General features: G+C 36.4%; 1 protein-coding gene across 4 annotated transcripts; it reads right to left on the reverse strand.

Annotated features, from left to right (window-relative positions):
• Nucleotides 1-209: 209 nt before the first annotated feature.
• On the reverse strand, nucleotides 210-18,603 carry LOC123747044 (uncharacterized aarF domain-containing protein kinase 2). 4 transcript variants are annotated; one of them, XM_069317384.1, is made up of 13 exons: nucleotides 18,407-18,507; nucleotides 16,742-17,436; nucleotides 15,556-15,791; nucleotides 14,375-14,474; nucleotides 11,209-11,373; nucleotides 9,446-9,621; nucleotides 8,588-8,709; nucleotides 8,014-8,131; nucleotides 7,720-7,827; nucleotides 6,781-6,906; nucleotides 5,167-5,439; nucleotides 2,960-3,085; nucleotides 210-1,714 (listed from the first exon to the last, which is right to left on the reverse strand). In XM_069317384.1, exons 2-13 carry the CDS (start codon nucleotides 17,418-17,420, stop codon nucleotides 1,523-1,525), a joined length of 2,421 nt encoding a protein of 806 aa, XP_069173485.1. In that variant the 5' UTR covers nucleotides 17,421-17,436; nucleotides 18,407-18,507; the 3' UTR covers nucleotides 210-1,522. The 4 variants fall into 4 exon arrangements, with proteins under 4 accessions (XP_069173485.1, XP_069173484.1, XP_069173487.1 ...); XM_069317383.1 differs by lacking the exon at nucleotides 18,407-18,507 and adding an exon at nucleotides 18,114-18,253; XM_069317386.1 differs by lacking the exon at nucleotides 11,209-11,373 and having other exon boundaries at nucleotides 18,407-18,603.
• Nucleotides 18,604-19,178: the final 575 nt, after the last annotated feature.

The raw sequence follows: 19,178 nt of genomic DNA on the forward strand, positions 1-19,178 counted from the left end.
TGCATGCTAGTGGCTGTACAAGAATGTAAAAACTCTTGTACAGTATATATAAATAAATAAAAATAAAAAAAATGAAGGGAAAGTCAGATGATGGTGCTGGTGCAGATATCATTTGAATACTATACACAAAATTTTAGGATGAAAATCACAAATACATGGGATTCGGTAAACAAAAGTAGAGAAACTGCATGGAAACAGTAAACACTAAATCTGGACAGTTTCATATATTTAACACATTTTTTGGGGATACAACATTGTATAGCCAAATGGGCTAACAGAAAACAAATAAGAAAACAGAATAAGCACCAACCATGGAAGATGTAATGACTCCAAAAGGATGTTGCCTGACTAGATTTTACTTGAATAATGTTAAACATCACTACTCTCCTGGCATGCTACTACAAATATTTCATCCAGTTTTATTAATTTACTGCCATGTGAGCAGATACACAAAATGTTCTCAAAGTCAATGGCAAAGGTGACATGTCATAAATGTTGTCAGAACCTGCAAACTGTCCAGGATCTTAATACTGTACCTGAAAAAGCAAGCTACTTATACATCCTATAATTTACCAAATTGCTCAATAACTTCTTAAACTGCATATAATGGCATTTTTTCTAACTCAATCTCATATATATGTTTTGTTTTCATCACAAGAGAGCACTCTCCAATATCATCATACTACATATATACTCCTTCCCACCCCCTGAAGTAATTATCAAGGTAAAGTGCTAAACAAAGCACCCATGAAAGTGGTAAACGCGGACATGTCAACTGACGAATGGATATAGTAATAATAATAATTTAATGTAATAATTAGCTTATTATTTTCAAAATATCAAAACAATATGGAATTTAGAAATAACATGGCTCTTTAAATTTTGCCCAACTTCACATATATAAACTAAAGTACATTATTACTGTAAATAAATTATTACCATTACATATGCTATTCAATTAAATAATTAATGTGTTCTTTGGTATTTAGATAAAACAATATGCCTCGCCACCAATGCTCAATAAATTAATACTTCTCAACTTCTACATTCAGCAATATACATATCTGCCTACCAACAAACGTACCACTCCAATGCCCATCCAGCCACTTAACCTTGCAGTTACCTTACCTTATAACAATTACCTTACCTATAACAGTTACAGTATCTCCATTACTTTTATAAATGATACTAGATATCATTGATAATTTCCCAAAATGTATTCAGTATTTCTGGAGTGAGCACCATATTGGCCCTGATTGGGCTTCCTCACCACACCTGTCCTACTTGGTCTTCCTCGCCATACCTGCCCTGCTTGGTCTTCCTCACCACATCAGCCCCGACTGGCCTTCCTCACCACGCCTTGCCCCTGCTCGGTCTTCCTCACCAAACCTGCTACACTATACCACTAATTTTGGTCATATAACCTGCTAAATGGTCAATCATTCCACAAATATTAATTATACTTTCAAAAATTTCTCATTCCAATGACATTATTTCCCTGCATGATTGTCACGTGAGAAGATCAGCGATAAACCTCTCCTGTTACTAATATTGGTCTTGCTCTTTCTAATATATCCATGTTTGGATCCAGTGTTCTTCCAAGACCTTCCAAGACGAATATTGCCAGGACAACTGCACTGAATGCTGATTCCAGGCGCACACGGTGCCGCAAAAGAATGCTCAGGACCTGCTGCAGAAGCATTCCCACATCCACCTGCAAAATAGGTGATAGTGGTTAAACATAACAAAGTTCTCTTTTTTGTAATACTACTCATAAGAAGTTATGTTGTTAATTACATTTTGTCAGGCACCAACTTATAAATGACATTTTCATTTAATAAGTTGATTCATGAAACATTTATAGATACAAAATAGGGTTTATAGTTATATTGGTAAAAAAACATGTCAAGTTCCTTTCCTTGCACCAATTTTAATACAGTATGCTGTTTCTGTTATACTTAAAAAACCTTTACCCATATATAATTTTTGTAAATATTTAAGTAGGTATCTAAGCAGTATATGGTAGCTTCCTAAGGCAAGATCCCAGGCTAGGAACTTGTAGGCAGGGCTGGCCAACACTGTAGTTACACAGTGGAGGACTTTTCACACTGTCTACGGTGGGTCATACTGAAGATAATTGTAATGATTGTGGTAGTGGTGGCTGCAAAATTTGTGGTACAGGTAGGTAAATTGGTTGGGATGGGAAAGTAGGCCTATCAGATAACTGATTGCATTATAGGAAACATATCATTTATGTACACAAAATATTAAACTGGTGTACAAATTTGACCAATAAACTGAAAATTACAGTATTTGCTGGCAATTCTGAAATCTGCCTCACACAAATTCTGAGGTAGTTCTTAAAAACTGATTTTGAGATAATGTAGCAGACCAAATAGCACCAGATACAAGGTGCTCTGCAAATCACTGCAGTCACAAAAAAATGCAACTTTAAAAATACAGCATTAAGATTATTAATATACAATAAAATTTTAACATGTTCACAGTCCATGTAGAAAATGAACATCATTAACCATTCTTGTTCACCTGCCAAGTAGCCCACCGTCATAATCATCTCACTCAATTTTGTAGGTTTAAAACAGATATTGATTTGTATGGCAACACATCTTGCACTGCCAGCCCTTCCCCATTGTTCATTGTTTTACAATGCATTGTGTATATATAAATAGCTATGTCAAAGTACATATATTATATAATATTTTTTAAGTCCAAAAACCTTGGTCTTGAAACATACACAACCAGGAATGCTCTGTATTGTTATGCTTTGTAACATATTTACTACCGGTTTCAACTGGAAACTTATACAGTACCCTGTATAAACAAGATGAAACTTTATGCATAAATGAAAGGATGCATTGTTTACACCATGTATTGAACTATAATTAGGTAGACACACTGCACAATTTTAATTGCAGTTACAGAATAATAAATACTTTACCTGCCCCAGAGAAATAGTGTTTTCTCTGGCAGTCTGCACAAGTTCTGTTATTTCTGTCTTGAAAGCATCTGGATCATGACACTGATGTTCACTATTATTCAAGAAGAGGTCTGCTACTGATTCACCCTGTAAGTATTTTAAACCTTTAGGAACAAAGCATCCACATAGACAACAAAATGCGAGTTGGATGTTTTACCTTGGGAATATTAGTTCTATCAGTCAGAATGTTAGTTACAATCATGCTGAAAAGTTTGTCATGATGGGAATATTGGTTTCCATCATGCTGGGATGGTAGTTGCTAAAATAGTGTAGTAGTATTTTTGTCCTATTATGTTTTGGAATGTTAGGTGCTATAATGAAGAGAATGATTGTTGCTACTATGTTGCAAATGTTATATACCATCATGCTGGCAAAAAAACAGTGTTGAATGTAATAAAATGGGTTCGTATCCTAACCGGGGAGGATTTACTGGGCGCAAATCCTTAACTGTAGCCTCTGTTTAACGCAACGCAACAGTAAAATGGGTACTAGGTTGTAACAACGATTCTTCGCGGCGGGGATCGTATTCCAGGGACCTGCCCGAAACGCTACGCATACTAGTGGCTGTACAAGAATGTAACAACTCTTGTATATATCTAAAAAAAAAAAACTCTTTCTGGTAGGGCCTCAGTGGCTCCCTGAAACCATCGAGACAACTCCAGAAAATAATACAGTAATTAAAGAATACATTAATAAAACCTATCCCAAGATTTGTTACACCTTCATGTTTACAATAAAGAAGTAATGTTTAAATTTAGCTATCATGCTGTCAGTAGGCTTACTGTAGTGCACCAGTAACTACCAAAACTGTCCACACTGACGTACTGCTGTCATATACTGTCTATTGCACTCTACTAAGAAACAGTACAGTTGTTGATTGCCTATTGGCCAACTTCTATTACTATAAAAACATTTAGTTTGTTAAAAGTTAATGCATTGTAATAACTACAGTAATGATAATTTAGTATTATTTGATAATAAAAATTAGTCTTAAAGCATTGTATAGTATTTTAATTGCAATACATGACTTACCCAACCAACCTGTCACCTATTTGTCCCTCCATCCAACCTTCTTTGTCAGTCTTAGTCACATGCACTCTTGTCCCTGCCTCCTACCCCCAGCTGCCCTTACCTATTTAGTACTCACTCATATAACTTGTTCTTTACCTCAATGCTTTAAGCGGATATCTTTAAATGTGTTGTGATATTCACATACATTATAACCTAATGTCAACTGGCAACCTACTTCTGACCTCATACTGGATTATATTCCCAGCAAGGGCTCATGATGACCAGACTTCAACAACAGGTGAACTTACCTTCAGCTAAGTTCAATGTACGTGTAGCAAAGTCTCTGATCAGGCCTGCCGGTTGATGATTTGGTCAAACACGATTTTAGATGCTGTTGCATAATGTCTGACATATCAATTACAGCCAGGTTGATATGGTACTCTTTGGAGGTGTTTATCAACTTTCCCTTGAACACCAAATGATTTCGACTATGAATGCCTCCTATATTTAGAAGGAGGGTTTTGAAAGATCTTGAGCCCTTTATGTTTATAGAATTGCCCCAGAATACCTATTGCACACATACTTTTCAAGAGCTATTTTACTAATTTACAGTCTGCCATGTTTATGTGACAATATGAAAATAAGTTTAAAAAAAGCCTACTTAAATCCTGATGGATGCCTATGTTTTTTTGGTAAACATAAATGCACTATAAAAAATGGAAATCCATTCCATGCCTGGTATGATATACAGTACTTCAGATTGTGTAATAACACTACACATTTGTGCTGGTGCACACAGTTCATGGATGCAAGCTAGACAGACTGTAGCATTTTTTTGCTAGTTTAATAATATAAAGCTAAATTTAAAGAGCTTGTTAAATTATTAGGAAATATGAATACTGTAGTAATAATGATAATTAACAAGCACATGCTGATAAAAATAGGGATGCCAAGAAGGAAAGTGATGCATGCTATAAGCCTCTGTGATAATAAAACCAACGAATGTTAAATGTACATGAAGTCTATGAGAAGCTGGGAATGGAGACTAGATGAATTCCAACAAAGCAACAAAGTTGGTTAATTCTTAGAGCTAAGATATGCATGACCCTACTTATACTTGAACATCTTAATGCAATGTGAAATTCCAAAATTCTTACATCTCCAAGTACAACTTGCTTAAATACAGCCTTTATGTTGGCTAGATTTTGTTCACTGAGTTTTGACACAATACCACAGTCCAAGAGGCAGATGCGCAGAGGATTTGGATCCGGTTGAACATCCATGACAAAAGTGTCACACCCAACATCCACCATTATGATGCGCATGGTGTCCCCAGTATTTAAGTTTGCACCTTCTTGACCCGTATCATTGTGCTGCACAAGCATATTGCCAGGATGCAAATCTCCATGAACTAGGTTGTCTACAAATACCTGTGAGAAAATACATGTTACACATTATTAATAGTGACAAATTAACCATTCAAAATTGTTTTATAATATTACTAATGCACCTAGTACTTTTAGAAAATATGATACAAATTCTATACAGTCAGTCATTTATAAAAAGAAAGATGAGGGAATTGTCCTGGATTTCTATCCTATACTCTTTATCCCCAGAAAACATTCATAAAGTTCAAGGAAATGGATGATGACCAAACCACACACCAGAAGATGAAGAGACGACGATGTTTCAGTCCGCCCTGGACCATATCTTATCTTCTTCTTGAGGTTATCTCGAGATGATTTCGGGGCTTAGCGTCCTTGAGGCCTGGTCGAGGCCTGGTCCTCGACCAGGTCTCCTTTATTGTTACACATCCCCAGGAAGCAGCCCATAGCAGCTGTCTAACTCCCAGGTACCTATTTACTGCTAAGTGAACAGGAACATCAGGGTGAAAGAAAGTCTGCCCATTTGTTTCCGCCTCCACCAAGGATCGAACCCACAACCTTAGGACTATGAATCCTGAGCGATGTCCACTCAGCCGTCAGGACCCCATTCAAATGCGTGGTCCAGTCGACGATAATGATCCAGGACGGACTGAAACGTCGTTGTCTCTTCATCTTCTGGTGTGTGGTTTGGTCATCATATCTTCTGTCATGTTATTGTGATTCATCGTCTTCAAGAAATGAATATTAATATGTGGCTTCCTAATGCAAGTTCTGCACGGCACTGTAATGTTGAATGACTTAATAAATACTGTAATGTTGTTATACAAAAACTGCTGGATGTATTTTCAATTGAATATGTTAGACAGGTGCGCAGTTTAAACAGTACCAAAAAATATTAAAAAATAAAAAAAATTGAAGATTAAACATTGATTTTATATAATGATTATGTAACATGGAAGAATCATTAAAACAAACTGCTTAGGAACAAGTAATGCATAAATTAAGACACAAATTACAAATAGAAATAATAAAATCCAGTACCAAGACAAAGAGGAAGTACTAAACAGGTATTTAAAAAAAAAATAACATGATTGTATCTGTATGTATATGAGTACAGTACTGTATATGTATAATTTAATAAGAACTAAAGCAGCATTTACGTAAGAAATGGCAAAAAGATATAGGCAACATCAGGAAAATTCTAAGCAAGAGAAGATCTAATATCTGACAATTGTTGAATGTTATTCAGCTTTTTAAACTGTTAAAACACTGATAAAAATTTAACCGATTATATATACAAGTTTCCTGAGAATAATTACAAAATGTTTCAAATTGGGGTTATTTACTAAGTGTTTATGTGTATATTGAGCCCCACAAAGTACTAACCATTTTCAATAGCGCATCAACACCAATCTCAGCCAATCGCTTCTTTAATTCTTCTGATGTTTCTTCTTCAGTGGACCTAATAATGTTAATCATTGGCTCCCCATCCTCATATGTTTCCACCAATACCTGCCAAAAAATACTTGTGTGTATTTAAAATGACTGTCGGAGCTGATTAGCTTAAATTTAAGTCCTTGTTTTAAATATATAAATTTGATAACAAATATGGAGATAATAAGTAACAATAACATGGCCAAAAATTAAACACCCACCCTACACATATGAAAATAAAGAAAGTAGCAACATTTCAGTTCTTCCTGAACTATCAACAAGTCATCATTAAGTCACTGCATGATTTGACAAAGGTTCAGGATGGACCAAAACATCCCAAGGATTTAAAAAAAATTTACCACTTCCAGGACATCATCCTTCAGATTAACTGTATTTCACACAATTTAATTAGCTCTCCATCAACATACCTATACTTTTATCCAAATATAATTACAAAAATTATTTTCACAAATTACAAATCATGGATTTAAATACTGTAGTTAATCTTAGGTTCTAAAAATAAGGCTAAGGTATCAACACCTTAATGCCAGTTAATGCAGATCTTAAAGAGTAAGTAGTGGCAAGTATTCTAACAAGTCAGAACTGTATTTCAATCACATTGTTCAGCTAATCAACCATCCATTATTATGTATGCCAATACATCAATCCTTCACATTATGTAACCAAGTTAACAGTTTAGGCATTTATTCAATGTAACTAATGCATCCAGAATTCATCCAATAATGTCTATATCCCATCATTCATCTAACTACATGCCTGAGAAACTAAGGCTATAACATAAATAACAAACACTTTCAGTTAATGTAACTGGGATAGTGTTATGTTATTGCAGATCATATAATACATGGTCAGCAGCCTCCAGTCTCTTACCTTTCTGGTCACATATGGCCTTAATGGTCTGGGAAATTTAATGAAGGGAACTCCAGCAAAGTTTTCTGAAAATTTTTCCAAATTCTCAGCTTCTATCGATAGGTTGATCTGAAAGATTAAAGATTATACTATGAATATTTGTCACAATGGCTGACTTGCTTTCCTAGCCGACATATTGTTATTAAATTAAAATTTCACTACTAAATGATATCTAAGCAATGTGCAGATAATTGTTAATCAAGTTATAAAATTATCAAAAATGCTGCAACAACTATCATACACGTATGCACTCACCTGCGCTTCCATAACTTCAGCAAACTCATCTACACATTGAGGAAGGGAGAGCCACTTGATAGGTGGAAAGATTAATGTGATAAACCAGGCACAAGTCTTCATTAGCCACAGGTCTCTCCTGTAAGACCAAGTGTAGGTATAATGACTAAACACAAAAGCTGTACTATCATTAACAAGATACTAAGCAAAATATAAAAAATATATATGTATTTTTCAAATCTTTTCTTAAAAAATTGTGAACTCTTACAAGGTTATTTAAGGTAAATAACTTGGTCTTTCTTATATAATTTGTTCCAAATTTATAGGTTTTATATACTGATTACAATGGGTACTGTGCCTATGGTAAAGTGATTCGATCCTATGAACACCTTTTCGATATACTGCCCATGAAAGTGGGCAAAGTATATCGAAAGTGAGGGACTATGTAGTGTGACTATTTAACCTTCCACCTTCTCTTGTACCTATTCATATTCTTCACATATATGAAAATTTATGATATTACAAATTCAAGTCAACCAATGTACTTTGTATGCTGGACAAAACAACATGAGACCCTGGATATAGCCAAGTTTACCTGCAGGCTTCCTGTACACCTGGGTGAAGAACTTTAATGGCTACTGGCACCAGCCCATCCAAGTCATCTGGAGGGGCTTCCTCCACTGGCAAAGACTTGTCAAGACCACTTTCTTGCCACTCCTGTAATAAATAGGTTCAAGATTGATAAGTGAAAGGTACCACCCTTTCCCAGGCACGCACACACACGCTCAAATATATATATATAGAAAAGGTGCAAAGCAATGGCACTAAATGGCTCCCAGATCGAACAAAAAAAAAATGTTACAAGGAAAGGTTGAAGGTGCTAAAATGCCAAATCTAGTAGACAAGAAAAAGATGAAGTATAATCACTACCATACATACAAAATAATGAGAAGAATCAATGTAATAGAAAAAGAATTTTTGAAATTCAAAATCAAGAATGAGAAAACAGTTTCAAATTACAGAAACAAAGGTACCAAAATAACGAACAAGAATTCTCTTTCACAAACAGCTTTTTGACGGATGGAATAAACTATATGAAAAGGTGGTGTGTCCCGGCACTGCTGCAAGTTTCAAAACTTTACATAACAAAGACTAAGGAAAATGGGACACTATTAGCCTAGCTGTCATTCTGCAGCTACATATAGATAATTACATGCACATCATAATTAAACATATGAAGAAAAAAACCAGCGTTGAATGTAATGAAACGCCATTTTCTGGGTGAGACCTGGAAGCTCCTCGGAGCTTCCGGGGCTCCCCCCAGAAAGAGAATTTAAATCATGAATTATGTAGACTAATAAAGAAAAATAAGCAAATAAATTTATTCCCAAATGCTATATGACAAGAGAAAGCAAGAGAGGTTGACAAGAGAAAGCTGTGAGAGTGAAATCACCTCTACCAGGGAGTAAGTCGTCTCAGCTGGCTCCATGCTCTTCCCATCATTCAACACTTTAGGCTCAGGTGTTTGTTCTTCGCTGTTTAATACATCACTTGCTAAATCTTCTACTATAGACAACACACTAACTTCTTTATTCACCTCTGTTTCTCCCTCATGTTGTCTTTCACCTCCTGCAAGAACAGACTTTCTCAGACATTATGCCAACCTGAAGTGCAAACCACAATTAGATAATAAAACACTAAACATAATTAAATTTAGTGAATTCTCAGTATGTGTGTATCATGGATTCTAAAACAATCTCATCTATCACACACACATTCCATATGCACAATTCTTCACACAATAAAATATTTAATTCCTTTAACCACCGCACTGCGCAGAGCACCTTGAGGAGCTAGATCAGGGGTGCACAGAGCATAGGTATGGCGTAAGATTCAAAATGCCCGTGGCTACACAGGGTTCACATCAGCTTCCTCAGGGCTCTAGTAAACAGACATCATATTTTTTTTAAATCTTGGGCAACATTCCCAGGTGTGAGAGCCTCAGTACTGAGTGAGCAACCAAGGCTGGCGCACGCAGCATGAGCTAACAGCACTGCTGTTCAGCCTTTGACCACAGCATTGCCTAAAGTCAAAATATGTATGTAACTGGTATTATTTAGCCATGACAGTATTACAGAAGAGCCTGACTGTGATAAAGATTGTGTACAATGTTCAGATATCAGTGAACACAATGCTGTTCAAGATGTTCACAGTACTAGCCACAAAACACTGACATTGTTTGGTCCATCTAAGAATCTTGAAATGATTTCTCATTTTTGTGGCCACACTGTTGCTTGGACACCATACCAGCTTAGTTGTAGTTATTGTGAACAAAACATGTAGATACTTATATATAATGTGTGTAAATAGTGTAATAAAAATAATATAAGTATGATGGGAGGAGGAATGCGTGCCGACTGAGGTGGTGAAGGAGGGAGGGAGGTGGCGTCTGCTAGCTGCTGTGTCACGGCCACTCTTCTTGTTGTTTGGACTCATCATACCAACTTAGTAGTTCGTTATGGTGAACACATATGTAGATAGGTTTATACAATGTGTGTATATAGTGTAATAACAGCAAAAACACTGTTTGATTGATCGTAGAATATAAAATACATGTCACATATATGAATCTCATAATTTTGAGCATAGCAATGTTCCACACATTGAACTTTATAAATTCCACAAATTACACACCTTTGAATAATATTACAGCAAAAAAACAGAGAAGAAACAAATGAGAATCATCAAAATAACTGTAAAAAATTAAAATCGCAGCAACTGCCAGCCCACGGGGTAGCGGGGTCGAGTGACCCCGGGCACTCCATCGCTCAGTGCCCATGACTTGCTCAACTTCTCAGCTCCATCAGGGCTGAAGTATGTCACATACAATTTTATTTTTTTGTTTAGTTTCCCGTGATCAGAGACTGAATTTGAACAATACAAGATAAAATAATTTTTTACAAAGAATTTATTTTCGGCACACAACGGGAATGTCATATTTTAAGGCCGCGCAGCATGGTGGTTAATCAATCTCTCACATAATCTTGTATCATAAATATTTTGTAATTGATTAAATTATACGAATTCCTTTATACACACTTTTGCTCTTTAAACACTTTTGTCTTCAAGATCAACACTCGCTATGTTAACTTTGTAATATCATTTCAGCCACTGTAAAGATTCAACATATAAGAATTTATTTCAAAAACCAGTTACCAGCATAAAACTGCTGAGCCAACTGCTCTTCCTTCTCTCTCTCCTCTCTTTCTTGGTTCCTCTTCAGGTCCCGAAGCTCTCGCCACTCCCTCAAGGCAACAGCCTGTTCCAATTCCAAAACTTTTTCCGAACTGAAGAGTCTTCCAAATCCCATAACTTCAAGTCCTGGAAATTCAATCACTATCAGTGGGAGTAAGGTCACCCATTTACTTCTCCCACAGTAGTGCTTCCACACATGATCAGACACCAGTTTACACCTTAAAGTTCCTAAACTGTTGGATATGGTCCTAATTGTAAATAAACTGAAAGCAAATATATATACTGCATATAAAATAGTTTTGAATAGATTCATTTAGCAGAAATACAGTATTTATTTAGGATGCATGAATCAGGACTGAAATGATGCAGACAGTTGAGAGGAGAGTAGACTAATTAATGTTAAGTTAACAAATTGTGTAAAAATAAAGCACTGACTAATGAAATGGCCTTTTCTGGGTTACACCTCAGTAGCTACCAAAGCTTTAGTGCTCTGTTACTATCAGACCACAACTGACAAACCAGGCTTCTGTGACGAGCATTACCCACAGGAAGCAAGTGCCATCATCACACCAACTTCTCACTACATGAGGCAGGGAGCAAGATTGGATCAGATAAATCCGACTACCAAGGTGACCTACCCTTAAAATGAAAGTGTCCCAAACTTCCAAAACTTCCTTCAAGAATGTTTGGTAATTAGCCAATTCCAAACAAACCTCATTACACAGTTCTCAAATACAACATGTAAATGGATCAAGAATCTGCTAGGTGCAGGTGGAATGGGACCTATGGCAAAACCAGGTGCTGAATTAAACAGGGTTAATATGCATTTGTCAATGAAAAAGAGAGCAAAAACTGAGGTAAATACCTCACTATGGAGATGAGTACCTCACAAGCCCAGCTCAACACACATCTGTTCACCCCTAACCGACTCCCCCTTTGTAAGTGGCAAAGGACAGAAGATGGAGAGACTACACAAGTGTGAGAAAGTTACTCTACATTACTCTAATAAAATGGAGTAGATGGAGCTAGCATCCTTTAGCTATTCCATATGGTATCGCCCTGAACAAATATATGTGGCTCCCAAAATATTGACCAGAGCATTCCGCTGTTCAACATTTCCAGTATTTACTTGCTGAAATTCATCATGTGCTTATCCTGGAGTGACTTAGAACTTACACTTTATGAGATCAATAAACCACCCATACTCAACAGAAGATGTAAGAAAAACATGTGCATCTAGTAATGTTGCCGAGCGTTTGCCCAAAACGCTATGAGTATTAGTAACTTTAGGTATTGTATGTACTATCTCTATCTATAATATCCAACAGTATGTTTGTAACTCTGCATCTATGTATGTACTTTTCCTAAATAAAATATTATTAATTATTATTATTATTATTATTATGTTTGTGCACAATTGAAGCCCCCCTGGCTCCACCACCCATCAGAAACAACACTTGAAGTAACTCAGCCTTAGGAGCAGCAAAGCATTGATTTCAAGGGGGGCCCCCCCTACCATTATTGACCCATAATCCATATATGTTCACTGTTGTTGATGGCTACACTTGCTTCCTTTTTGCATTTCCAAGCTCTAACATGCACTTCAATGGGTCAATTGCCTCGAAGCGATATTTAGTCTATGTATGCCATGCTTTTTCCATTCAGAGGTACCTCCTTTATATCCCGGGCTTCAAAGCATACCTTCTTTTATTTTTTAGATATATACAAGAGTTGTTACATTCTTGTACAGCCACTAGTATGCATAGCATTTTGGGCAGGTCCCTGGAATACGATCCCCGCCGCGAAGAACCGTTTTTACAACCAAGTACACATTTTACTGTTGAGTTTAACAGAGGCTACAGTTAAGGATTTGCACCCAGTAAATCCTCCCCGGCCAGGATACGAACCCATGACAAAGCGCTCGCGGAATGCCAGGCGAGTGTCTTGCCACTACACCACGGAGACTGGTTCCTACTTCAAAAGGGTGTAAAACAAGTATCTACCATCCTACAGGTAGAATAGTACAATGGTATCACATTGAAGGCTATTTTTAACATTGAAGTCACATGATCAAACAGAACATTAAGAATTGATGCTCTCAGATGCATTACACTCAGTTAGGTCTCTTTTTATCTACAGTATTCTTACTAATACAACCCCACACAAGGTTATTCAGATTTCAGTGATGCTCAACTCCCAGTAGTTCATTGCCATCAAGTCTTAGAACCCTTGGTCCAATGCTACTTCAACATTTGTTTCGTCTAGTAAGAATGCCCCTCTAGAGAATGATCAAACTGAGCTCACTGATGTTAATCCAACTTGTGCTATCATTAGGTATGCAGACAGATGTTAATCTACAGTATCTTCACATGATTTGGAAACAAAGCAAGATGATGCAGAGTCTGATTACAAAAAACCAGCCCTCTTTAGTCCATGAAATAGGATAAAGGATAAGAATGATGGATTATCATATTACACATAGTATTCAAGGTTATGAATTACTGTGAGAGATATCCAGTGACGATGTTCTCTGGCAGACGCTCTCAGAAAGTTTGCGTGTGTCACCACCGCCTGATTATTTTGGCTGGGATTAGGATCATGCATTATAATTAGTGTCACAGTTAGAAGTTTATATTCAAGCTATCTGCTGTGTTTACATACCAATAGTGAACAATATCAAGGAGGGAATGTGATATTTTTAAATATTATAATGAATAATTCAGTTCACTGCATTCTCGTTTGCAAGCATCATTATATCAAATTGTTAACTTTCTGTATTTATTGTGCCTCACAGATTTACTCAGTTGCCTAGTTGTGTAGTATGCTGACATTTAGCAGCTTTAGCTACTAATCTTGGTTAGACCTAATGTGTTTTACTGTAAGCATGTACAGTATTTAATTACTGTATAAGGATAATTATAATGCCCTCTTTGAATTGTTACAACATTTGTTTTTGTATTATTTTAGATATGGAGTGAAATGAGCTTTCACTCCATATCTAAAAAGATATATAAAAAGTGGATGACTATAGTTGCTAAAGAAACCAGTGAGAAAAATAAGATGAGAGTAATTATATGAGTTATAAGGCAGTATAGATAGTCTTCATGAGAGCATTTAAATTCCTCACCTTCATCTATGCTGGGGCTATCATCATCCATTTCTGCAAGAATTTCCTCCAGAATCTCATGGTCAGGAATAGCTTCTGAGGACATCCATACCTTATAGACCTGAAGCACATTATTTGTAACAAGACTATTGTTTAACACAATTCAAATTCCTATTGACATATTACTAATTATTAATAAACTTCACTGTGACAATGACTGGCCATTACCTAACACTGTTCATCATAAAGAATGCTCTACCAGATTTAGAGTTGCCTGTAAATGAGTAAAAGATACCAATCCTATATATTTTATTTATATTGTTGTATTTTTATAAAATTTAAATTCGTAATATATGTATGAAAAGAAATGCATGCCTATGCATTACAATATAACTGGACCTGTTCCTTTTCACTAAGGACTTTTATTAGTGCTTTCATCTTAATACCTTCAAAATTGTTGTCCACATTTCTTCATGCTATCTTTATTTGATTAAATTCATTTTGTCAGTAATTTGTACTAGTTCTTTATTATCTTAGCATGGTAGAGTACTTATTTGTTGTTTCTTTGGAAATAACCTCTACCCATATTTCTTTCAAGTTTTGTTCTTTTTAATGACTGAAGTATGAATTATGTAAACCATGTTTTGCTTAGCCTTTTGGTGGTAATATTAGTAAGAATGGGACAGTGCATATTACTAATATTACCATAATTACTAATATTACCAGTGCATAATTACTAATATAAGCTGTGTGCTCCATCAAGAAATGTTTGCATCCCTATGTTAATTTTGTCCATGCTACTAAGTTCAATCACCCAGTGATTGAACTTAGTAGCATGGACATTACTGTTCATGGGGCTTTATTGTGCATTCTGAAGTTACTGTATGACCCATCAAGCATGTCTGAAAAGATCTCCCCTGCACCGGTGCAGTGTGTCAACCTCAATGCAAACCTTGTTTAAAAGAGCATCCTACAGTGTTATAACTCAGAAAAATGGAGAAAATAATTTGGTTAGCTTACCAGGACTAGCTAAAAACTATTTTTAATAATTCAATAAAATGTTTACAGGGTATGTTCATCTCCTAACAGCTTTTACCTATTTTAAAAGAAAACTGGCCTGATCTGTGTATGCAGTACAATAGTGTATAAGAATTAAGACAAACAGAATTTAAAATACAATTAGAAGCCTAACTTGAACTCACCTGTGCAGCACAACCAGATCCAATTGGTTTACAATCATTATCAAATTTTATAAAAATCTTTCTCCAGTTTGGACCAAAAGCTCTTCTCATTTGATTCACTGTGTGTTTCCATGAATGTGGTTTGACCCGTCTCTGAAGGCGAGAAAATTGGGAACAACACGAGTCAGGAAAAAGGTCCCGCCGAGTAGATGCCCATTGACCAAGCTTGATTAGGATAGGACCTGACAGTTCTATGGCTGAAATATTAGAAAACAAAAAAATGGCATTTAGGAAAAAAAATCTGAGTAGATCACTCGGTAGATCACCAAGATAAAATCTGTTATGTTTGTATAACAGGATCATGAAGAGACATGGAAGATCTACTTTCCAGTATCAGCAGCATGAAACTGAACAGTCATTCCCAGAGAGCTACAGTATATTATGGGTGTGGAGCTGGTAGTTTGTAGTGCCAACTGATAGTTGGTATGAGGACAAGGAGGACTTAAACATTTTTTTTTTAATGAACCTTCCATACATCATTTAGTACTATAGTACTAGACAATGTTCTTCAATGTCTACCTAGCACCAATATGACCTTACATGAGTGTTTACTGGATTTTCAGAGGCACTTCTGCTAGAATGTCAACTTGCTGACTTACAATCCTGTCCTACACAGTGGATTTTACCTCGATGAGACATTGAGTAGAAAAGCTCAGAAAGAGAGAACTTGAAACTGTACACAAAATACAATTAATGTGCTCAAACTTCTCCCTCTCAATAGGCACTAATTTCTTGTAGCGAGTTAATAATACTCACAGTGAGTGCACAAGAGCCAGTACTGACAAGATCACACATCAGACCTGTATCTTTAAGCCAGTTGATGTTGAGAAAATGTGATAATTTAGTTGCACATAAATCTGCAATATTGTTTTTATCATAATACAGCTCAAGACAAAGTTAACCCTTTCAAAAGGTAAAGTTCAACTTAGCAGAATAAAAAATCCTAACTACATAAGATCTATAGTTAACTAGGAAAGACCTGTATATGAACCAAGTGGCAGGAGTTAGGCAGAAACAAAGAGGCCAAGGAAACTAATGCTAAGTTTGATGAAATACTCCTTACTCTACTGTATTTAGTGATCATATGAAAAAATAACAAATTCTAAATACAGTAATAAAAATTAAATACTGTATTGCACAGTCTTACCTCTTAACATTAGTCTCCACCAGACATCAGTAGCAGTCTTTCCAAAATATGTAACTGGGTAGAGGGCTAGAATTGGAGCAAATGTAAGGACAAGGCGAAGTGCTCGAAGACAAATGTGCAGAATCTCGTACATACTTAGCAGCAGCTCAAACAACTTTCCTCTTTTCTTCCTCTTTCTCTCTTTGGGAAGCTCAACAGCGATGATTTTCTCTTCCTTTCGCTTACTGAATAATTGAGGTGAAACAAAGAACATAGATCCCAAACTTATTTGCTTTAATCTTGTTCTTTGACATACCCAACCTTTAAACCTAGAAATCCTCTGAAGAACATTAACAATTTTATTGTATGTTCCTTTCCTTGTATTTCTGCAAGAACTCCTTAAATTATAAAATATTTTTGAGCCAATTTCCTTGTAACTTCCTTTGACCTGCATATATATTGTATTCTTCACTGGCATCCACAAGAGATTTACTTTATGTGGTGAATACAAATGCTGGTAATTTACAATTTTTGAACATGTTGATAAAACGTTATTGTACAAGGAGGGAGCCAAGGTACAGTCTTGAGTAACATGTGCATACATTGTCAGGGAATCTTTTCCACATGCAGTTGGTTTCTGAGGGAAATGTACCCTTCTCAATCCAGAAAGGACACTTCTTACAACAGTATGAACAGCCATCACTGAAGGATTTAATCTGAAAGAAAAAAAAACTACATTATAAAAACATTGTAATTTCCTACTTTCATGCTGTGAAGAGGCATCATCCTACAAAAAAAACAAGAACAGGTGATACCCATTCTATTACCATATGTTACAGAACAACACAACAGAGAACCAGCAACTCTACACTCCAGGAAATCATGCACAGCAACATCTTACTGCTTCACAGGTCTTGGTGAACAGGGAATCTTGTGAGTTACCTGGCCTTGCTTACTACCACTTCTCGTGTGATGTTTACACTCTCAATACTGTATTAAACAAAATTTAAATTGAAGTAGCCAGGCATTTTAAGTGAATTCATTTGAATAATCAAGGAGTTTGGACCAGATTCTGCTATGTAATAAGGAAAAAACATTCTTTCATTCACAAACATTCATTGTGACCCCATCACCACCTGCCCAGCATACTTGTGACCCCATCACCACCTGCCCAGCATACTTGTGACCCCATCACCACCTGTCCAGCATACTTGTGACCCCATCACCACCTGTCACTACAGTAGGGACCACACCACAGTAAGGACCAGGAGCAAAGAACCAGAGCTCAACCCCCGCAAGCACAACTAGGTGAGTACCACCGCCTCCTGCCCACATCACTCATGGCCTCATATACCTCCCGCTCACATTATAATCTCCCTATATATTACTTAACCTCAGTATACGCAGCTGTCAACTCCTCGTAACATTATAGCAGTCAGACACGGTCAAAAGCGCAGGAGACACCAACAGTGCTGTTGTAAATTGACCCAAATGGCCACTCTCTCATTCCCTGCCACAAGATTAAAAAACATTACAGTACACTGCTCCCAAGCCACATTCGATGTAGAAGGCACAAGATAGCTTCTTTAAAAAAATTAATAATATGGATATTAATTAAATAAAACCCCAAAATAAACGTGTCTGCAGAGAGAAAATTATCTTTAAGGAGATAATTTGAGTACTCACATTCGGACGAGGTGAGCCTCTGTTTACATTACTGGTAAAAGTACTGGTAAAAGTACAAGTGCTGTACTTATGGTGGAACCTATTGTTGATGTAACAATATACATTAAATTTTGTAACATGCTTATCAATAGTGTAACTTGCTTAGCCAAATGAATTTTTGGGTTCAGTCCGAGCCCATTATGTGTCTCTGTAACCCTTTCCGCTACCGCCCAGTGTAACATTTGCATACATCGTCAGAGAATGAAACAAAAGATTATTGATGTGTGTATTTGTGTGGGTGATTAGATATGTATGTGTATGTATATATGTATACGTATATATATATATTTACATGTATGTATGAGAATGTGTACATGTGTATACAACATTAATAATTGTGTAACTAGCGTCAAACATTGTTATTTGCTAAGCTAAACGAACTAGAGGGTTCAGTTCCTGAACCGATTATGTGCCTCTGTAATCCTTTACACCACCACCCACGGGATGGGTATGGGGTGCATAATAAAGAAAGAAATTGGAATTGGGCAAACGGCCGAATTCAGACATAATTTGTAAGAGGACAGGATACCCTTCACCCGAGTGCTCGGCTGTCATAAGTAAAACTTGGACAGGTTTCAGGAAGGGCCTAATGACTTCCTGATTTCAGCTGAAATCCGGTTGTATGATTTCTACAGAGTCTATGGTGATACAGTGATAGAGTATGCGGCTGGCAATTCCTTGGTCGCAGGTTCGCATAATCTCATAGCCCAGTGGATTTTCTCATTTATAATAA

Source organism: Procambarus clarkii, chromosome 87 (genome assembly GCF_040958095.1).
Source record: "Procambarus clarkii isolate CNS0578487 chromosome 87, FALCON_Pclarkii_2.0, whole genome shotgun sequence".
Classification (NCBI taxonomy): Eukaryota; Metazoa; Arthropoda; class Malacostraca; order Decapoda; family Cambaridae; genus Procambarus; species Procambarus clarkii.